Genomic DNA, 12844 nt, shown 5'->3' with positions numbered 1-12844 from the left:
ACAACAAAAACAGCAATCACTGAAATGCTAAATTCATCTTAAAATCAAAAGAACAATTTACAGTGGAAGACAGCACATGGCTTCATATTCCGCTTAACCCGTTGAGGACGACTCCGGAGTATACTAGGGCAGGTGCCTATACAGGAAATGAATGTTGTAACAAAATCAGTCTGTCCTCAACGGGTTAAAGAATGTCATTTGAGAACCAGCTTTGTGTCAGCGCCATCACGTCAGGATGGCACCCACACCGTTTCGTTTCTCTAACGACAACTTTACACGTACATGAGTTTCACAAGCAATAAGGTCATAACGACCATCTCTCAGATTACCAGACAGTGATTTTGTCTGCGAGTCACACCACTACCAGCGGTGTCACACACCTTGAGAGATTTAATAATCGCAATTCGATAGGCTCCTTTTTGCGGAGAACAAGTACACGCTCCTAAAGGTGGCAGCTACATAATAACCAATTCACTTTCACATGATTTTCAAAACATACATTTTAGATCATTTCCTTTACTTCTTGCATTTCCAGTGGTTACAATCATGTTTATACGACAGTACAATTTTGTTTCCCTTACCTGGTATAATTCCCAGATGTGCAAAAAAACAAAACGAAACATACACCAGGTGTACACTGCCTGGTGTAACACTTTCCACAAGAAGGCAAATACACTAAACACCAGACTCTGCCAGTGTTGAATAGGTGTGAATATAACAAGGAAAGAAAGCTAAAAGTCAGAGGACAATCTGGCATGGCAAAGGGGACATGTGACTCTCTGAATGTAAGCAAATCAGGCATGATGGTATTCTGCAAACACTTCAAAATATGACACCCTGGTCTTAAAAGAGAAACAGATGAAAAACCAAGATTTTCCTCACATTTGCAGTGATAAATTGCAAACAGCGAAATGAAGTCTTTGAAGAATGTGTACAAAACTTACACATACACTGAAATATTCGATTTGCCATTAGGTATGTAGAAGAACTTGCTCTAGACACTCATACTGTTTACTCCTTCCAAGGATCCTGTGAAGCATGTTGCACTTAAATTACAGACACATGATAGTATTTGCACATTATCTTGATATGCTACTACAGGTTCTGCAACCGGTTGAAAGTTCATTTTGTCACAATCAACCATGTAACACCTCCAATTTAGTGTCATCAAAATCCACTAAGAGACACACTATCTTGCTCAATGATGCTACACGTTTTAACACATGCATTGAATTTCAGAGTTAATTCTCACCACATGACTATATGTGACCGTGCATCACAAAACAAACAAAAAGTCGCGTGCACTGATTTTGTGTTAGGACTGAAAATAGGTGAAATAGGTCAACCCAGCCAATCTTCTGTTTTTCATATTTTCTGAAAGAGCAAGTCTTCTTCTACATTTTATCAAAATTTGGGATCATAAAATGAACAGGAAGTTGGGTTTTTTAGCAGTCTTTCTCGAACACTTTTTGGTAGAATAGTGTAATAAGGTATTTCTCATAGAGTCCTCTTTCATTTCGTGAAAATCCTGTCCATACTCTTATAATAACTTTAGAAGGAATCATGCTACTGCTTTGAAAGTTTGCATTAATCACCTACTAGTACATAATGTGTTAATGGTACATGCTCAATTTCAGGTTAATCTGGATGGTAATCCCTTCATTGTTATTGCTCTGATGGTTAACATTTTGTTTTTTGTTCCATTCATTGCACAGCTAGCACAGTTCGGTAAAGATTAAGCGCTTGAATAGACCCTGTAATTATCAGCCTCTTTTCTCAGTTCACACTTACCAGAGTGTGTGCCTTCTTTCCGATATTAGGATAGGTTAGGAGAGTCCATTTGAATTGAGTTATACATCATTTTCAAGCTTAAAGTCTGCTCTTTCAGAATCTGCTCTTAACTAAAATCCATTTCTGGCAACTTTTTGTTGGTTTTGTGATGCAGGGTCACATATTTTAGATTATGTCGAAAGCAGGTAATTTAAACTTTTGTGTAGTTTGCTGTCTATCACCTTTCAATATTCCTCCTCTCTGTTGCTATAAGTATTTGATTCACTATGTCCCCCCCCCCCCTTCATTCGTGAGCTGTCATTGTAAACTCTTGAGGTTACACTTTAAAACAGGATTCCATACCACCCATGCGTCAAACACCTAAAATTGAAACTGCAATGCATTTCACATGAACTCTAAATAGTGTTCTTCAAACATTGTTTTTCTTGGCATGTAGCCAAGGTTTCACTTTGGTCAATCTCTTCATATTCTTAGCCATTTTATTGAGTTGAGAGTATACTCATCAAGGTGTATTTTCACCTGAGCTATTCTGTAGCGGATAAGAATTGCCCAATCAATGACAGTATGGGAACAAGAATATACTCGGGAATGCAGCAAAGGCAGTTGACAAGATACAAAACCTTACTCTATTCAAATTGAAAATGTACAGTTGCTGGCAGTGGCAAAAGGAGACAGGATTACGAACTGAGCATCAATCTGACAAATAATAATAGAATAATGACACAATCACCAAATGTTTAGAAGCAGTTACAAATACACTAAAGTTTCTTTAGTCATGTTGCTGAACATAGAAATTATTACCTGGGCATGTAGGTTTAGCAACACAGCTTAGGTGCAAATGCTACATTGTGTGGATGATCAGCAAATTGTGAGAATTTTAAAGAAAAGGTTTTACTCTATGTACAGCAAAAAAAAAAAAAAAAAAAAAAAAAAAAATATATATATATATATATATATATATATATATATATATATAAAAATGTGACCAACAATTCTAAGAGTCCCCTACACCACCCCCCTCCTTTTAGGGCAACTTTTAATGCTGGTTGAGAAGTGTAAATATTTGATCACAAGAAACACAACATTTATATGTCTATACCAAGGAGATTCCAAAGAGCAATATTTAGGGAGAGGGTTACATGCATTTCACTAAATTGAACCTTATTCCCAAATCAAAGGGGATTTTATAATCTTCTGTCGGGACATAAAGAAGTCACTGAACTTTTTAGAAAGCCTCCAGAAAAAAAAAAAAAAATGAGGACACATGAAAGATCTGCTTAAAGGAATGATATAGTTTTGGGTTGTGACAGAGGATTCATATTTGAACTTTTTGTGAGATAACTAAAAAAAAAATGAGGACACATGAAAGATCTGCTTAAAGGAATGATATAGTTTTGGGTTGTGACAGAGGATTCATATTTGAACTTTTTGTGAGATAACTAAAAACCACTTATAAAATATTACAGAGCATGCAACTCTAAGAGGAATTCAAAGTTTATTTGATGACTCGGTTTTCCAATGGCTGATATTAAAAAAAAAGTAAAACAAAGTGGTCCTAATAAAAGGTAGGTCCCACCTTTTATTGGGACCTCTTTGTTTTTGGATATCTCAGCAATTTTGAAACCAATTTCCATCAAATAAACTTTGAATTCCTCTTAATAGAATTGCTTGCTCTTTCATATTTCATAAGAGGTTTCTCATTATCTCACAAAAAGTGTGAAACCTGAAGACCCATCTCAACCAAAACTATATCATTCTTTTAAAGTTCTTTCCTCTTGATGCTTCCTATATAAATGACATATGATGTATTTGTTCTTGAGATGAAAGTACATTGCAAAACCTTCATAGTGAATCTATATCTATACAAAGTATGTTTGAACCTGTAGTTGTTGTTTTTTATGTCCTTCAAAACCTGGCTCTTCTTTGACAAAGTGAAGTTTAATGCTTACAGGGTTAACAAAAGAGATTGTACATACAAATTAAAAGAGACTGTTTGGCGCAGAAAAATTATTGTTGACACACTGTGTGTTCTTTTTTCCCCTGCATTGATATCATTCCATTTGATTTTCCGTATAAAGCTGGTATTACAAAAGACACACAGAGAAGTCCTGACTGGAAGAATCGAGCAGGAGTATAAAAAGGAGAAAGCAGCAAAAAATAAACTGCACTATGAAAATGATAGAAAAGAAAATATCGACCATGTTCATATCAAACATGAGTGTTGTGAAATAAAAAAATTAACAAAGGCCTATTATATTGAAAGAGCAATACCAATTTTTAGAAAATTTCTGGATGTGTATTTAAGAAATTTCTCAGTCATCACTAGTTACATACACTGCATAATACATCTTGAAACAGTGCAAAATATTCATCACTCTCAGATGGTTTCAGTACAAGTGACAAAGTTGATATATTGAAACAGAACAATACAACTATGTACCAAATAAACAGGACAAGACCCTAGTGCACTCATCACCCATTATATAAATGACAATTCTGTACTTCAGGTGCACTCATACGCAAGCTTTGATACCTAAAGTGTTTCTGAAGCCTGAATACATTACTTTTACCATCATCCCCCAACATAAGTACACTATTAACATCTTCAGAGTATCCAAAGATATCCACTTTCCATTGGTAAAGTGGGATATATATGTAAAATGACATGTTAGTATTACTCATTAGGTCATCTGCAGTTCTGCAAGTATATTTGAGATTCCTAATGCTACAAGTTCTGATATCACAGAACCAACTACTGTACCATAATCCTACTAAGAATGTATAATTCAGCAGTTTTTCTTCTCTCAATTATCTTTTGTTAATGATAAGCTACTCCACATGACACACAGCTGGTTTAAACAGATACTGGATAGGAAACTTTTGAAGATGCATGAAAGCATTGATATCATCTGATCAATCCAGCGTGTGTGCGTAATCACTGTAACACAACCGTGCGAGATTTCGGTACTTAAATGGGCACTGCTCAAAAACAGCATTAAGAGTCTCTCTCTTGGGCTGGTAGGAGAGTTACATACGGCTGGCTACACATTTATGACCCTGCATCACAAAATCAACAAAAAGTCACCAGACATTAATTTCTACCGGTAATTAAGGGCAGATTCTGAAAGAGCGGACTGTAAGCTTTAAAATGATATATAACTCAATTCAAATGGACTCTAATAACTTATCTAAATATTGGAAAGAAAGCACAAACTCTGGAAATGTGTGAACTGAGAAAAGAGACTCTGAAGTACAGGTCTATTCAAGCACTTAATCTCTACCAAGCCGTGCAAGCTGTGCAATGAATTGAAAAAAAAAAAAGAGGATGTAAACCACAGGAGTAAAAACAATGAAAAGATCATGAAATCAAGCTGAAATTAAGCATGCTCTATCAATACATTCTGTCCAAGATTAATGCCAACTTTCAAAGCAGTAGCATATTGCTTTCAAAAGTTACTAGAGTTGAAAGTGAAGAGTGTGCAAAGGATTTTCATGAAATAAAAAGGGGCCTCTACAACAAACCTGATCACACTACTCTACAAAAAAGGGGTTGTAGAAAAACTGCTGAAAATACTCTTCCAATGCATTTCATGAGAAATGAAGAAGAATAGCTCTTTCAGAAAACATGAAAAACTCAAGATTGACTATGTTGACCCATTTCACCTTTTTTGAGTCCTCACGTAAAAAAGAGGGGTGCGACTTTTTGTTGGTTTTGTGATGCACGGTCACATTTAATCATTTAAGTGGAGAATCGGGTGGTACAAAGTATATAAATGGTGGTCAAGACGACCTGAATGGACTCTGAATGTCCATGGACAAGGCAAACTGAGTCGTGATTTGGATATCTTGGTGTTTGAAGACAACACAACGACAAGCATTGAGTGATTGTGAGCTTCTCCCATTTTCTTGGCTAAAATCTCCCTTACGCCTTGGCTTGGTCCACTTTGTGATCTAGATTACATATCATGAGCTACAGTGTCAGCTTATGGGGCTACTTGATCGCAAATGCCTATTCCATCAAAGAAATATATGTACTTTAATACACAAGAATGCAAACATGATGATAATATTCCTGAAAAATGATAGTAAAATTGAAATACTGCAACATAAAACGTAAATAAAAAAAGACTATGTTTTGTATGTACTATAGTTGAACAGATAACTGCAACATAAACCCTCTCGAATATCCATTGTTATGGACGGATGAAAAATGGCCTGCGGTTACCAGTGCATGGGAAAAATGTTTTGCCACAAAGGTTTGAGTGCTATATAAAGGAATAGAAGCCAGCTAAAATGAAGTTAGATCAGAAATGAGAAAGAAAATGTTACCGGGGCATGACCATGGTCACATGACATGGCCTCCCTCGGAGACCACAACACAGCAGCTATGTTCATGTGACCAATAGTGGTCATGTGACGAATAGTTCATTCATGTCTTTTGTACATGAATTGCTAATTCCAGTCTTACTAAATACAACTGATTTTTCCAAAGAATGCCTTACAAACACTGCTTTCCTACACATCATCAGTGATGGAAGAACTCAAGCATTATAATGACTACATACTCTTTTTGGCTTTTATACCATTTCCCTCGTGGAAATTCTCCTTTAACCCTAACTAGGCCGGGGGGGGGCCTCCGAGGCCCCCCCCTTGACGTTCCGCGCGATGTATCGCTAACGTGAAAAGCTATCGCCGCGACGTTTCATGACATTTTTCTGTCGAGTCTCCCGCATCTTTTGACACCAAATTTGCGATGCCCGGGCGCACGGTTCCGAAGTTTTGCATAAATATGTACATGCATGTCAGACCAAAAATTGCTCAAAAACGTGAATTCGTGTACAATTTCAATGGAAACTGTGCTTACAGTTTAATTTCATAAAAGCATGATTATTTTGGGGTTTTATTGATTAAAATCAATTAATAACATATTTTCTTGTTCGGAACAATGTCGCGGACAAGTTTCATCGAAAAAACAATGAAAAACATAAAGTCGAAAAAACAAAGAAATACATAAGAAATTCAAAAAAACAATAAAATACTTAAGAAATTTTTTCGGATAGCTCAATTTTTTTCTCTTATATTTGCTTAGAACACTAAAAAGAATATTTACACAAAAAAATGTGCCCATTTCGAGCTTTATTTAGTGATTTATACCAAATTGTCCGATTTTATGCATCATTATGCATAAATTAGCATAATTTAACATAAATGACAATTTTTTTTTAATCTAACTTCGTAGTACTTTAGATTACATCATAGGCAATGTGTGTGCCAATTTTCGTCGCGATCGCGCGGTCGACGGCCGAGATCTGGAGGGGGGGCCTGGGAGGCCCCCCCCCGGCTCTATGATCTACCTAAATAGCCCGGCCTAGTTAGGGTTAAAAATGAATTGAACACAAATGGCATGTATGGAAGAAAGCAGCTATTCAAACAAACAAAAAACAATGTCACATACAAAGCCAAATAGGCAGGGCATATCCACAGTGCTTACAAAATAAAACATTGACTGATTTGGAAAACAATAGCTTTTGGTACCTTCACTCCATCAGTTTTTGGCACCTAATGACTGGATGTATGAAGTTTGTTATCCAACACTGATGACCTGAGTTGGTGGATTCAAAACTCTGCATAAAGCTGAAGTAGCAAACCTTGTAAACTGGCCATAACATGAACACTATTAAGGGGTATAAAGTCTTCTATGCAATACACATCAAACACCAGTGACGTTGGTATTACTGGGGATCACAAAGTTTCAATTTCAAGTGATTCACACCTGTACACTGCAAGCTTTGAGTAAGTTTGTTGATTAGATTAATATGCCCAAATCTCAAGGCCTTGGTGTTTTCTTATGTATATCATTTTACACCATACTTCTATCCCTACTCCTAACATATATATGCATGGGTGGGACTACTTTCAGAATGATTTGGACAGTGCAGACATATGGTGATATTAAAAATTTACCATTATCAGAAAATAGCTGAAGACTTTATTTTTTGGCTCTATGGCTAACACCACTGTCCCGTGAAAGTTTTGGTGCAATGCACAAATTCACCTGTCTAAATTACTCACATATGCTAGTGCAGAAATGTAAATCCACCAGGATTTTCTTTTCACAATATCTGAGATCTTTTCTGCTCTACAAACTGATAACTATCAAAAGCTGTCTACATCCTATATCTCTTCCCAAAGTTTGAAACATCACGTGTCAAAGTCATTATGACTTTCTACACCCTTACTCTTTTTTTCTTTTTCTTTTTTGAGATGTGCACAGAGAAGGGGACAGGTTGTCTGAAACCTGTCTGAGGGTCAAAAATGTGGTCTGAGCGGCAAGGCTGGGAACTACCCCAAGATCAGTCAGTGAATCGCTCACTGGCCAGCCTCACAGTCAAGTTGGCCGCATTTTCTCTTTTCCCGCAGGTCACCTTTTTTTCTCATTCTTGTTTTTTTTTCCTAAATTTTGAAATCTGGTGTGCTTGCTAAAGCTTAAGACTACTCATTAGGCATGGTCAGACAGGCAAAAGATCGCGAAGATTAAGTTCGCGATCTTGTAGATCTCAAAGTTTTGCCAGTGTGACTACAAACTTCCCCCAAAACGTCTCTCGCAGTGTCTCATTGGCCGTTGTCATGTACAGTTGTGCTTTGTTACGTCACAATCACTAGCCATCAAACGGCGCGCTCTTTCTTCTTTTTTGCGCACGCATACCAATGACCGAAACTTCCTGATCCAAGTTTGGTTACCAGTGTGACCGCAGGACAAAAGATCACAAAGACTTCGTGATCTTGAACTTCTCGATCTTTTGCCAGTCTGACCGCACCTATTGAGCAGGAAATGGCTTCTACCTCCCCCCAGTAGATAATGGCATTGCACAAAGAGTACCAGGTTTTTGACCTAGTCAACAAGAACCTGAACGTGGCAGGCAAGTGGAGATCATCATTTCGAAACATTGTCTGTTTGCATCTCTCCTTTCATTATATTTCAATTTCATTAGCATTTGACAAAAAAAGAAGAAGAAAAACAAGCATTCTTATAAGATTTGACGCCTTTGTGTTCTATACGTTGACATCTGTTGGGTCAATGCACAGAAATGCAGGGATTAATGATGCCTTTTGCATCTACCATTAAGCTTCATCATGATGACACTTTGCGTGCAACGCATTTCAGTGAATAAGATATCGTGCCTGAGGCTTCACAGCACGCTGGATCATCTCCATCAACACCTGGTGGCGTCTGGTGTCGGAAAATTTCCATGAACTCTGAACCGGAGTGCAACGAGGTCACTCGCTGTCACGGCGAGGTGCGCCACCTATTGGCATGGACATTTTTCTCAAGTATTGCTCACTCGTCGCCCTTCGGCTCGCACAAAAAACAAAACGACAAAAATATCTTTCTTCTGTCTGTACACTTAAGAAATTCTAAGGTTCCCTCGCAGCCCAGCTGTTGTTTTTCGCTGCTTTGAAGCTGTGGAGTCTTCTTCCATCTCCACTTCGATTCACTGTGTGTGTGTGCTGAACTTTGCCGAAGAGAAGAGTGTCCTTCAGGGAGAACCAAATTATCACATGACGCTATGACTTGGTCACCGGCAGCGGATGCGCTTCGGTGTTCAAAACCCAATCGTCTAACGAGAAAAACTCTTCGTCAGAAAAGAGTAGGTAGAGGTATTTGAGCGTTTCAGCGAGGAAGAAACTTTGTTGCACGTCGTCGTGAGTAACGGTGCTGGCATACACGTCTTTGATTCCGGAGTAACCGTTGGCGACCCTGCAGTGATTTTCAATAGCCTGAAGGGGAGATAGGATGAAAGGGTGAAAATATATAGGCTCATCATTTGAATAAGCATGCCTTTCCAACAATCTACAGCTCCTGGGGGAGTGTTTCATCAAGTTAGTCAGTGCTGACAAGTTGTCAGTCTCCAACAATAACCATAGTAACAGTCAGTGACCAGAGCATCTCAGCCAATCAGAACCAAGGATTTTGCTGAAATTGTCAGAGACTGACAACTTGTCAGCACTGACTAAATTGATGAAACACCCCCCAGATCTTAAACAAGTTTCATCAATAGATGAAAGCACACATTAGAAATACTGTTATGAATGCATCACAATGAATGACAGGAAGAACAGCTAGTCTTTTTATCTTAATGCAAAATAATGTAAGCACAGTGTTTGATTATAGCTTCATGTATACTATTACATTCTCTATTCTCTATTTCACCTGATAATATCCACCCCCCCCCCCACTAAAGAAGAGAAAGAAAGAAAAGAAATTTCCAGCACCGAGTAACACCCAATACTTTTAGGACACTGTGAGATACATCTCTGCCTTTCTCCACACATCCTAGCCCCTTCAGCATGACTAGCACCCAACTTTCACATCTTTCCGAGGACAGCATGAATTTCTAAATCACTCATCAGACAAGACTGTTATCTATGTATAACACATCAAACAAGATCACATCTAACGTGTGGGAAAAGCTTGGATCAATATTGTCGCCACAATGAACAGACATTCAATGTACTACCCAGAGCGATTAACTTTACATTACCCTTCACCACTTGAGGAGATCTGCAGGATATGTAATCAGTACACCACATGACCTTTGTCTACACAAAGAATGCTTCAAAGCTCAGCGAATGTGAGATATTTAACCCATGTACTCCCAGAAACAATAACTTTGTGGTTCAGTACTTTATCTTCTTTTTTTTTTTTTTTAATCTTCACATATTCATTGTTAGTGTTTCAGAAGGCACAGTTAAAAAAAAAGAAATTTCCAATTCATTTGAAGAGATGCTTGGTGGTACAAAACTTTAAAATTGCGTTAAACAAATCTTGTTTCATACGTGCGGTTCTACTCTGACGAGTGCACGTCGAAAACGTTCAGTAGTATGTATTTGTTTAACGCAATTTATTTGAAATACAACTGCAATTGGAAATGACCTCTGCTCATACTTTCAGGTAAAAAATTGGAGTGACATAATTAACAATACTCAATTTACTGTTAGACAGCATTACTACAACAAACTATTTCTTTTTACAATGAAATTTTAAACTGATTTTTTTTTTAAATAATTTATTAGTATCATTGTATCTTTATGGATATAATAAAGATAATGGATATCATTTTGATATCCCTATATATGCACTGGACTTGAACTGTCACTGCCTGGTAATTTGTATATATTTATCTCATACGGCGACCAAAGATGACATCTCATAGCGCTTTTTATCCAGTGGAAAAGGCGCTCTAAAAATATCTACTATTATTAGTATTTGGGTCTATACAAAGTGAGAAAGACTGTACAGTAAAGTCCTATTTGACAAAAAAAAAAAAAAAAATAGGCCATTCATTTTTGATAGACAACCTACTCTTCAGGAAGTATTCATAAGAAAAAGCTTTTATGGTATAAATTATTAATCATTTTTTTCTCCCTCTAAACATGACATGCATGTGCTTAGGGAGATGTGCAACATATGGAAGGCCTCAATTTTTACTTTAAAAAAAGAATCAATCAAATGTATCGCTGATTAAATGCATTTACTCAATGTTGTTTGGTATGCTACATGGCAGACAATTCATTATTCATACATCCACAGACAGTATACTTTTATCAGAATTATCTTTTATCATTATTGCTAAATGACTGGAAAATATTAAAATGCAATAAGAGATTGAGGCAAGAGGAAAGAAAATGGAAGAGGAAGGTAGCAGGAAGAAGAGGAGGAGGAGGAGGAGGGGGAGGAGGGGGAAGGAGGAGGAGGAAAAGAAACAGGTGGCAGAAGCAGATGAGGAAGAACAGGAAACAGAGGATGAAGAAGTGGATGAGGATGAAAAGGAAGAAGAGGAAGAAAAGGAGGATGCAGATGAGGAGGAAGAGGAGAAAGAGAATGAGGAGGAAGAAGAGGAGGAGGAAGAGGAGGAAGAAGAGGACAAGAAAGAGGTGGATGAAGACAAGGAAGAGGAAAAGGAAGAGGATGAGCATAGGAGGAGGAGGAGAAGAAGAAAAAAGAGGAAAAGGAGGAGGAAGAGGAGGAGGAATTGAAGGTGAGGAGGAAGAGAATGAGGGTAAAGAAGAGGCAGACGAGGAGAAGTGAAAGAGGAGGAAAAGTAGGAGGAAGAGAAACAGGAAGAAAAAAAGGAAGAGGATAAGTAAGAGGATGAGGAAGAGAAGGAGAGAGAGGAAAAGGAAGAGGAAGGGAGGGGGAAGAGCTAGAAAGAGGAAGAGAAGGAGGAGGAGGACAAGGATAAAGAAGAGGAGGAATGGGAGGTGAGGAGGAAGGGGAAGAGGAAAAGAGGACTAGGAAGATGAGACCAAGAAAGGAAGACAGAATAACAATCAAGAAAAAAAAAAACTTCAAAAAGGCTCCCCCCCCCAAAAAAAAAATAATAATAAATTAATTAATTAATTAAAAAATGAAACAAGTATAGAAGAGGAAGAAGACGTACAACAGGGGAAAGGAGATGAATGAGGAAGAAGAAGATAAAAGTCTTCTTCCTGGAGCCAGGATGGACAAGCTTTACCTGAGCTGCCTCCCATCCCCACTGTCGGTAGATGGGATCCCCCGTGGCTCGGAACAGCACAAAGTAGGACTCTATCGTCTCCGGTCTCAGTATATAATATTTCTCATTTTGCCTCATCGCCACCGCCTCTGCCCGGCCTTCAAATCGAAACGCCTCGGGTCCTAGCTTGGTTGCTGTGGGGGCATCAATGTACAAAAATGTTTAGCATTACACAACGAGGAATACTCTCAAAATTGTTTTCTTAAGGCACATAAACTGTACTGATGTGTTGAAGTTCTGAAAAGAAACAGAAGCTGGCAAAAGCTGGACATATCAAAATGTTTTCTATGAAAGCAAGATATCTTCTCTTGGTCTTGTCCGTTTCTCCTGTAAAAATTGATATTTTCGCATGAGTAATTTTTTACGCCCGGCCAGGTAAGATGAGTTCTATGTGTTTCTAATTCCACTGAATCAAGATATCAACTAATGGAACATATGGGAGGCAAAAATATTCTCATGCTTGTATTTTGGCACTAGTTTCTGGTTGCGCAAAATGC

The 12844-nt window shown here is 37.8% G+C and overlaps 1 protein-coding gene across 1 annotated transcript in view; it reads right to left on the bottom strand.

Moving 5' to 3' along the window:
• Positions 1–8546: 8546 nt before the first annotated feature.
• The window catches only part of LOC140242505 (mannosyl-oligosaccharide 1,2-alpha-mannosidase IA-like), a 75153-nt gene continuing 70855 nt past the window's right edge, over positions 8547–12844 (bottom strand). The window contains exons 9-10 of the mRNA XM_072322240.1: positions 12309–12481; positions 8547–9570 (exon numbers count right to left, since the gene is read on the bottom strand). Coding sequence (XP_072178341.1) covers positions 9358–9570; positions 12309–12481 — 386 coding nt within the window. The 3' untranslated portion in view covers positions 8547–9357. The remainder of the gene's footprint in view (positions 9571–12308; positions 12482–12844) is intronic.

The sequence above is a fragment of the Diadema setosum genome, chromosome 19, assembly GCF_964275005.1.
Source record: "Diadema setosum chromosome 19, eeDiaSeto1, whole genome shotgun sequence".
Taxonomy (NCBI): domain Eukaryota; kingdom Metazoa; phylum Echinodermata; class Echinoidea; order Diadematoida; family Diadematidae; genus Diadema; species Diadema setosum.
Note: the sequence above shows the minus strand (reverse complement) of the source record. Positions and strands in the feature narration are given on the sequence as shown.